This window comes from Vanessa tameamea, chromosome 16 (genome assembly GCF_037043105.1).
Source record: "Vanessa tameamea isolate UH-Manoa-2023 chromosome 16, ilVanTame1 primary haplotype, whole genome shotgun sequence".
Taxonomy (NCBI): Eukaryota; Metazoa; Arthropoda; class Insecta; order Lepidoptera; family Nymphalidae; genus Vanessa; species Vanessa tameamea.
The window spans coordinates 7349173-7358928 of record NC_087324.1 but is presented as its reverse complement, the minus strand read 5'-3'; the positions used below and the strand labels follow the sequence as shown (position 1 = coordinate 7358928).

At 30.3% G+C, this 9756-nt stretch overlaps 2 protein-coding genes across 4 annotated transcripts; one reads left to right on the top strand and one right to left on the bottom strand.

The window, feature by feature from the left end:
• The first annotated feature begins 3020 nt into the window (after window positions 1-3020).
• On the top strand, window positions 3021-4139 carry LOC113403009 (aprataxin). The gene is made up of 2 exons (XM_026643423.2): window positions 3021-3718; window positions 3942-4139. Exons 1-2 carry the CDS (start codon window positions 3286-3288, stop codon window positions 4097-4099), a joined length of 591 nt encoding a protein of 196 aa, XP_026499208.2. The 5' UTR covers window positions 3021-3285; the 3' UTR covers window positions 4100-4139.
• LOC113402973 (lariat debranching enzyme) lies at window positions 4129-7287 on the bottom strand. 3 transcript variants are annotated; one of them, XM_064217296.1, is made up of 6 exons: window positions 7217-7287; window positions 6909-7112; window positions 6646-6812; window positions 6346-6571; window positions 5912-6241; window positions 4129-5463 (listed from the first exon to the last, which is right to left on the bottom strand). In XM_064217296.1, the coding sequence occupies exons 2-6, from the start codon at window positions 7103-7105 to the stop codon at window positions 4890-4892; spliced, it is 1494 nt and encodes a 497-aa protein (XP_064073366.1). In that variant the 5' UTR covers window positions 7106-7112; window positions 7217-7287; the 3' UTR covers window positions 4129-4889. The 3 variants fall into 3 exon arrangements, with proteins under 3 accessions (XP_064073366.1, XP_026499156.2, XP_026499155.2); XM_026643371.2 differs by having other exon boundaries at window positions 6909-7120; window positions 7221-7239; XM_026643370.2 differs by lacking the exon at window positions 7217-7287 and having other exon boundaries at window positions 6909-7201.
• Between the last annotated feature and the right edge of the window lie 2469 nt (window positions 7288-9756).

Sequence of the window (9756 nt, the reverse complement as noted above, 5' to 3'; positions counted from 1 at the left end):
TTACAATATTAAATAACAATGGTGATAACGGGTCTCCTTGCGCTAATCCACGACTTGTGCATCTACCAATTTCAAAGATTTCCGTACGTATTTTGAAAAACCTGTCCGTTAGAAAGTTTTCTAAATATTTACAAATTCTTGATTCAACTCCTAATTCATCTAACGTGCGTAGTAGATAATTGATATCAACGTTATTATATGCATTATCTATGTCAACGAAGCAACATACTCTGCTACGTTTATTGGCAAACCCTAATTGAATCCTGGAAACTAAAGTTGAAAGGTTGTGCTGAGTGGAATGACCTTTTCTAAAACCTGTAACAAACTCGGGCAGAATATGATTTTTTTCAATAAACCATTCTATTCTTTTTAATAGAATGTTATGAAAAACCTTGCACAAGCACGAAATCATTGAAATTGGTCACTGAGACGAAGTGTGTTGAAGATCACGTCCAGGTTTGGGAATTTGCACAATAATAATATCTCGCCATTGCCGCGGTACGAAAGAATTTGATAAGAACTTATTAAAGAGTGCACATAGTAAAACTTTGCCATTTTCTGGTAGATTTTTGATCATTGTGTAAGCTATATTATCCATTCCAGGTGAGGTGACCTTTGACTTAATACATTTTTCTAATTCATGTAAAGTTATTTTTGATTCTAATTTGTCATTTCTGGAGATAAAATATTTCTTTTGAGTTGATGCGTAGTCTGGTGTTAGATTTCTTAACAATTCGCAAGCTGTATTCTCGTCAATATAATTTATTTGGGGCTTATAACCATTTAACCATTTCATTTTGTTCCACAACTCACTTTGGGTTGACGATTGATCGAAAGAAGAGCATAGATTCTGCCAAGACTGCGAACGTGCCTTCATCAGGCGTTGGGTTGCGGCGAAATTGTGAAAGTGTTAGGCGACGCTCAGCTACACATTTGGAAAGCGTTTGATTCCAATAGGGTCGTAGTATAAAATTATTACTAGGGTTTTTGCAAATTTTCGTGAATGGGATGTGAATGTCTGCAGCTATATTCGTGTAGTCTATAAATTTATTAAAATCGTATTTCAAATCATTAGATAAATTGACATCGTTGTATAAGTTGTCTAGTAGTTTCGTATAAGAAATTCAATCTGTTTTTATTTTTATTTCTACGCACCATATTTTTACATTGTATGTTAACGTTTGCGTCAATCTTAATAATACAGTGATCGCTACCTAACGTTTCGTTTAACATTTTCCAATAAAATTTGAGAGCTATATCCGAAGATGCGAACGAAATATCCGGTGCGGATTCACCGTTTTAATCCTAGTTACCTGATCATTATTGAGTGTAATAAAATTATTGTCTGACATTAATTTGTTTAAAATTTGATTCCCTCTAGAGTCAATTTTCATTTTCAAGCTGATACTTCTGAGGATATTACAGACGCGCTTCATTCATAGCCGTTTTTGGGGCATGGGGAGTTTTTGGGATTCAAATAATAATTATTAATTTAATTTACAACCGAATTTGCCGATTTTCGGACCTTTTTCGGATTTATGATACGATAATTGGATTCCCCGTTTTTTGGTACCAATTAAATCGAAGTGCATTTCGTTCTTCTTGTGATTTTAATTCGACGCAGGATATGAAACACTGAAGTCGCATTTGAAAAATAGCAGCACAAATGTTCAATACTCCAGCGCCTCTTTACATAATGAAATTATAAATATCTGCGAGAATGTCTTCAAGATATCCAGTGTGGGGAAATCAGATCTGATTGACCAAACAATAGACATTTCTAGAAATGTACCTTATTCTGTACAAATTTTTCCTTATTACTGATCTTACTGGCGTAGGCATCACATCGTGCATAATCAACCGATTAGAAATCAATGAAATAGATACTACAAGTTGTGGTGGTAAAGGCAATGAGGCTATGGTGCTTTAGCGATTGGATGGAGTGGAAGTTTCAGAAGTGCTCAAACTATAATAAGAAGAAAATTTCCACGAGCACTTTACTTGTATTGTAATACTCATTCGGTTAATTTGCAAAATGCGGAGCCTATTTAAGGGTTTAGGTATTAAAACTTGTGTCGTAATTTTTTTCACACATTAGCACTATGTTAGACTGTACTGACAGAATCAATTTCAAGTCTTATCCCAGATTCTTAACACAAGATATTAATAGCAATGTGCGGAACTCGATGGTTTGAAAGACACAACGGTGTGTGTGCTAAGGAATTTTGATGAAATTATTTTGCTTATAACGCATGCTTTTAGTTTTAACTGACTGCTGGTCACGTTTCAATATTAAGATTCTCGTCAATCTAAATAAAGCCAACAATTTCATTGATGTTTTTTTTTTCCAATAATAATCAATTTTTATAAATGCCACAGAAGTTAAGAGCCAGCACTTATGATCTGCATAGAGCAGTCTACTTTTACAGCAATAAATTTTGAAATGGAGGCTATAGTATGGCAAGCGAAGTGGTCAAAAATATTTACTGCGCAATGGCCCACTAAGCAAATACCACTAAAGCTCTGGAAAACTGTAACGTAGTAACGTTCCTTATGATTGACAAGATTCTTGTGAAAATGTAGCGCCGACAGCAACACTCGAGAGTACTTTTCCTCATTGAGGAGGCTGAAAACATTTTTGAGAAACAGATTTCATCGTGACGAACTCATCATCTACGTCGTCAGTAGTCTTTGGATTTAAATAGTTTTACGTAAAATTATGTATATGTATATATTTATAATGTCCTTATTTCAAAGTAAAAGTTATTACTCGACCAACCTATATCATTTCCTTCTATATTAAAACAATAAATATGATATTAAAATAATAAATAAAGAGAAATTAATTTTTAAAATTACTTTAATTCGTTGTACTTTTTTTTCGAGAGTACTCAAATAAAATTTAATTCATTAATATTTTTAGTTTATTGTCTTTTAGTTGTGCCAAATTCAATTTATCACAGACATGAAACTGTCAAATTATCAACTAAGTCAGTTTGACACATTGGTCATTATTAAACTGTGTTAAAATTTTAAAAGTTGCATTTTTGAAATTTAATTGTCTCAAAAATTCAAACGCAACCTTACAAGTTACACCTACAGATCAAATAATGTTGTTAGACCAATGCCAATCTGCTGATCTGATCTTTGGTCTAAACCCTATAAAGTCGTTAATTTGATGTTCTTCAACATATGTGACTTATACTAGTGTCAATTAAAGGCAGAATCGTAAGATTCTTTTTCATACATAAAATCAAATATTTATTTCAAGAGAATATAATTAAAATGAGTAAACGAGCCGTGGAAAATGTAGAAGATTGTTCTACAAAGCAAGCAGCCAAGCGAAATAAGCATTGGTCATTAGGTTTAGTAGAATCAATGAAAGATCCTGAAGTAATTTACAAAGAAACAAAATCAATAGTTGTTATAAAAGATAAGTACCCTAAAGCTATGATTCACTATCTTATTTTACCACATGAAGAAATCAGTAGTATTTATAAGTTGAATAAAACACATTTAAATCTTCTCAATGAATTTGGTTCCATGTTTAATTTAATAAAAGAAGAACATGACTCTGAGCTTCGAGCTGGTTTTCATGCAGTTCCAAGTATGCAAAGGCTACATATGCATGTAATTAGTACAGATATGAATTCACCAAGTCTTAAAACTAAAGTACATTGGAACAGCTTTACTACTAGCTTTTTTATATCTTATGAAGGTTTGTAAAATTTTAATTATGAATATTGTTAATGATTCATCCCTAACCTTCACATTTCATAATACTATTTAACATACCCATCAGAATTAATTGTAAAACTGGAAATTTTCAATGTTAAAATTTTATTTACTTGATCTTTTTTTGAGTAGTATTTACCCAGAATACAAACCATTCCTAGCAATTAATAAATAATTTAGGTTTATTTTCATTTTTTTTATTTCAGAATTGATTAAAAAGCTGACAGAAGATGGTTATATTCAAAAAATTTCAAATGACACACATAAAATACTGATGTCGTTGCCACTGAAATGCAACCAGTGCAGTTTTGAACCAAAAAATATGCCACAATTAAAACAACATTTACTAAGTCATATAAAATAATTAGTAACTGACAAATAAAACTCCATAGTTATATAAAACATGATTTTCCCTGGTTTTAATTTGTACAGAAAATGTGATTACAAAATGGTTGTCTATATTGAACTTAAAATAAAAGTATACAGAGTGTAAAGAAACATTCTTATATTTAAATTGAGCAGTAAAACCTATCATGCATAATAATTAAAGCTTTTGTTAAATTCAAACATGTTAAAATATTATATATACATTACTGTACATAAAATACTTTTTTTTTCATAAGTACCATGCTTGAAAATCATACAATCCAATAAAAGTCATAACTAAAATAGGTCATGATGTGTCTCTGGTATTATATTAAATCATTATCAGAAATTGCACTCAATCAATTGCCAAAGTTTTAAAAGAAATTATTTCCTATTATCTACTTAATGATATATTTATTAACATCTGAGTAGAATTATGGTATAAAAAATATTATCGCTTTTATTAAGAGTAACATCTCACTATCATGGGATGACCATTAGTTGGAAAAATAATTCTCATGAAAAGGAAGAAAAACTTGCAAACATAAAGTTATTTTAATCTTATTTAAAATTAGTTAGTCATATACAATTATTTTTTAGAATTTGAAATATGAAAAAAATATTGTTTATGTTACCTATCTAAAATTATTGATAGTTTCCAATTATGTTGCATTATACATTTGAGTAAAAAATTATATAGTATATCATATAGATTTATTTTTTATATTTCATTTCTTATGTTAAATTGATCTAAGTAGAAATTAGAATACCTACAAATTTATTTACTCTTATAATTCATTATATCTACATGGAAGTTTACTCGACCGTGGGCTACCTGAATCCATAGGTGATTTTGATGTTTCACTAACTTGCTCATTTTCTTCAGGAGTGTACAAGGCTAAATTACGTCTTTTAAAAATCTTTTTTGTGGCACTAGGTGGAGTTGTACAATCTGATGTATTATTGCCACTTTCAGATAGAAAACTGTTTTCAGGTGTGAAAACTGAATTTTCTTGTGATATTTCTTGACTATTATTTTCACTTGGAGTTACAGGCGCCGGTAAAGTGAGCTTTGCACATTTAATTGGAGTTACTTCTACTTCAACATTATTGCTATCTGCTACTATTGTTTTCATGGATCTCCCAGATCTAGCCATTACAACCTGAATGGGGTCATCTATGCCTAGATTTTCACACAGATATAATGTCTGTGGATTATTTATAGGCTCAGTGGGTATACGTTTTGGTGTACTAGGATTGTAAATTGGTGCCGTTTTTACGAACATGTCATTACTGATTGTTAATTTTTCAAATGTTTTTTCAATGGCTTGTTTTTCATCAAATGTTGGTGTAAAATCATACCTTTAAAGAAGTCAAGTTGTGAGTAATTTTATGTACAATCATAATACAAAGGGTCATTGTATCCTGTCATTTATAAAAAACAACTATTCATTTTGCAAATAACTTTTGTCCAAAATTATAAATTTTATTTCTGCACCAACTATAAACTGATTCTATATTTCTATTTTCTATTATAAATAATTTATGAGACAAGTAATTAACAAGCAATTTTCATTTCATTATATATTACTTGATTTTAATACCAAATTGGTTAAGCAAGGTTAGAGCTTTTATTTTTTATAATTTTTTTACAAAACAAAGAGCATTTTAAATGTAAAACATTTGCAAACTAAGTCTATGCCACCTAATACTTTCTGGAAAGTTGTAAAATGATGTGTTATCATATGTTTGGTATCAAACATTAGGGAACCCATAATAAATCGTTAATAATTTATAAATTAATCCTTACCTTTCATTCCCACCTGGTCCTGGCATGTGACAATTAATATTTTTCACTGATAGTAGATGGTTTGTGTTTTTTAATACGGCTAACCACTCCACATCGTATTTGAGAAGTTTATCACCATCATAATCCGATGGCAAATCTAATATTTGCAAATGTCTCCGCTTCGGCAAACATTTATCTAAAGCTAAAAACTTTGTTTCTTCATCATTTTCATGTTTTACAAGGGCTGCAAATTGGCAATGTAAATGTGCAGCAAACCAATATTGAGGCTTTAATGTGTTAAGAAGTTTCTCTGCTGGTGGACTACCTAATTGATTTGACTCAATATCTTCTCTAAAACACAAAACACATTTTTGTTATTACTATATTTTAACTGTTACATTTCAAATGACGATATTATGTCAACAGTTATATTAAAAAAATGGTAATATATCTACCGCAGAAAGGGTTTTCTTCTTAGAAGATTATTTTTATCCCCATAACTAGTTATCCCTCTTGGCCAATCATGTGACAGCATTACTTGGACTTTTTCTCTAATTTGGCTCAACCTATAAACATCAAGAGCCCGTATGTGATAAACTGATCTCAGAGAACTTTGTGTATAAGGGGGACATTCCCAAAGCCCTTGCAAATAGTCATGACCTTTGTAAATTCCTGAGAGCCCTGTAATACAGTTTTTATAAGCAAAGTTATTTAAATGAACACATATTAATATAGCTATAAGATGTGTTACTTACCACCAATTCTCAAATTACCAAATCTGACAACTCCTGCCCTGCCCAAATAGTAAATATTTGGTGCTACCCAGCCTCCATAAGGAAGTTCTTGTAAATAATTTGATGCTTCATGGTTTCCTCCAATAAATATTGTTAATACAGGTGCCATTTTCTCGCCACTATAATATCTAGATACAAACATTTTCATTTAATATAAATACTTTAATCCTAAATTTTTGTTTACACAAACTAATACTGACATCAAAAATCGCGCCGAAACTTACTTGTAAAAAGTACAAATATTCTGATATTTTTCAGGTACAGCCATAGCTCGGAGGTCGTCATTATTACGTACTGATTGAAAATCTCCACAACAAATTAACAAGTCAATTTTTATATTTTCTCTTTCTTGTAATGTTTCAACACATTCATAAATTTTGTCTAGTTCGCCATGTGCACATCCTTCTACAGCTATCTTCATTTTATTTGTTAGTAACTAGAAAGTAAATAACAAAGTTTTATTCCTATATTTAAGTTGTAACAGCTTCACCTATACTTATTGTTTAATTCTAATTGTTTCAAATCGCCTAAGTTACCTATATAAAACTTCAAAGCGACGCCAATGGCTTAGAGATCAATGTCAAATTGACAATGACTGCTGACTGATGTGTTCAGACAGTTTTTTTTTTTAATATGAAAATATCACTTAGCAAAGATGTTAATTCGATAGATTTGGAAAAGTCAAATGTTTATTCTATACAGCCATTATTAGATATTGCACCATCTGCCTGTTGATTTATTATTTTTTTAACTATCTATATATTATATAATATTTTCCATAAATAATTTCCATTTGATAAAGTAAGAGATTAAAATTTTATAAAAGTGTTTTTATCATCTAAGTTAGAAGTCGGAAACCTTCTAATAGGTGTTGGCCACATTGTAGTAAAACTTGTTCATAATTTTCATAACAGCTACCATCCATTAATTAAACATTTCTGTTGATATTTTTATTCGTAGATTATTAAACCTTATGACCAAATTTATATTAAATCAAATTTTCTTTCCTTGAATACCAAAGGCCTCATCGATATTATTTGTTTTTATAGGCCATCCCACAGTAACAGGCTTGAACAATTTACAAATTTTAAAACATTTTTGAATTTTTAATGACTATTACCTAATAACATCTTTCACACAGGCTCGTCTCACCGTCTCGCCTGTATTATCCTCGGAAGACCACAAAATAAGAACGAAAATAGCATCAAATATGATGCGGAATAATTTGACTAGTTCGGTAGTTAGGTCACAACTTACGAAAAGCGACTATGCGACTTTGCATACGCAAAAGGGGAAGTCACTTCGAGCAAGAACTTTAATTAGGCTAAATTATGAAAAGTCTTAATTGTAACTTAACTACTGAATTGTTTCTGTTTCTAAATATTATGTGACTGTTACTCTACTTAATAAACAAAAGACATTGTGTTTATTTATTTAATTTTGACTCACAGACTACATTTTAGCTTAAACCATAATCAAAGATGTTGCTATCTAGTTTAATTAAATTAAACACTACAGTTTATTTTTTAACTTTAATCTAGCCTTACTTACCTATATTTATTCTAATAATATATTACGTACTTTATTGTTGTATAATTCTACACGGAGAGGATGAACGAGTACTATAATACCTATATCAGCTGACCCATATTATTTCAACCATCCATCATTTTTTTACATTTAATAACGAAATTCCATGTAGTTGTTTGCAGTTTAATGTTTGGTTAATTATAAATAATTATAAAATTTTGCACTTTTTCTTAAATAAATAAAGTTTTATTTATTTTAGAAAAACGTTATACGTCTTCTATAATTTACATTATTATAGCCTATACATATTGCACTCATAGGGACCCCCAAGATCCCTGAATAATGATAAGAAAAGGTTAAATTCTATGCGTTTTGCTAATAGTTCTGACGTACTTACTTATCATAATATGAACTACAAACAGTTCTCGTTTGAAAATATATTTCTTTACACTACAATACTATTATCACTTAAGTACATATCAACTTTAATTTGTCTTCTAAAATTCCGATTACAACTTCGTGAACATTTAAAACGTGATTTTTTCACGAATTCATACACCATACCATAGATTATTATTCAAGATGAGTTTGCTTGTGTTAATTCAATGTCAAATTTGTTTACAGTTAATATTTCTTATGTTCATACAGCACAAACTAGTTACATAAAATGTGTAAATAAGTTGTAAGAATGGACAATTATACATAATTACTTACCACATATTCTATAAATCTAGGTTAGTTGGTACCTATACCCTTTTTAAATACTTGTTTCATATTTAATTAATTTATAATACTTAATACTTATCAAAATATACAATTATTTTGGAAACGAAGTGAACGACTTTAAATGTGACTGTTATGACTGTATTAGGCATCTATCGCGAAGGCAGTTGGTACAGTGTACCTTGACAGCTTAATTAGCGGTTTCTTGCGTGAATTGGGCACAAAATTAGATCGTGTTAATTGAACAACTCGAGGGTTTAATAAAAAGCAACTAATTTGTAAATTTCATGTAGTTACTTCGGAGTATATATATGTATACATTTGTATATATGTGTCATTAAAACCATTTTAGTAAATATGCCTCATTATTGAATACTCACATACAAGATTATAACTTCGTTTTTTATAATTTTTCATCTAATAAAAATACCTATTCGGTTACAATCTCGTTCCAACAACTCTCAAAAATTATCCACTCAAATGTTTTATTATATAGTACACTACTGTACCTACATTATTCTCATGATGCCCGTTGCAATCTCTCTGTAGGCACGAAGATAAAGTCGCACGCGCAGTGACGTCAGAGCGGCCGGTCCAATGGCGATGCGAGGCGGCGCTACCTCCCCAGCACCGCCCACTCGTAGTTTATGACTCGGAAAACCTCGGAAAACTGTTTAGTCAAATGGTGTAAAAATAATAATATATCCAAAAATATTTATGTATATTATGTAATTGAATTATGACGAAATATATATATTTTTTTGTAAAGGATTAGTTCAAGTGGGTGCCTAGGAGTGAGTATGTATTTAATACAAATAT

Bases quoted from the DNA above. Each gene is read 5' to 3' on its own strand.
- LOC113403009 (XM_026643423.2), top strand. From the start codon at position 3,286: ATGAGTAAACGAGCCGTGGAAAATGTAGAAGATTGTTCTACAAAGCAA. The intron at 3,719-3,941 runs GTTTGTAAAATT...TTTTTATTTCAG, and splicing joins CTTTTTTATATCTTATGAAG to AATTGATTAAAAAGCTGACA.
- LOC113402973 (XM_064217296.1), bottom strand. From the start codon at position 7,105: ATGAAGATAGCTGTAGAAGGATGTGCACATGGCGAACTAGACAAAATT. The intron at 6,572-6,645 runs GTAAGTAACACA...ACTGTATTACAG, and splicing joins TGGTAATTTGAGAATTGGTG to GGCTCTCAGGAATTTACAAA. The intron at 5,464-5,911 runs GTAAGGATTAAT...ACTTCTTTAAAG, and splicing joins GGACCAGGTGGGAATGAAAG to GTATGATTTTACACCAACAT.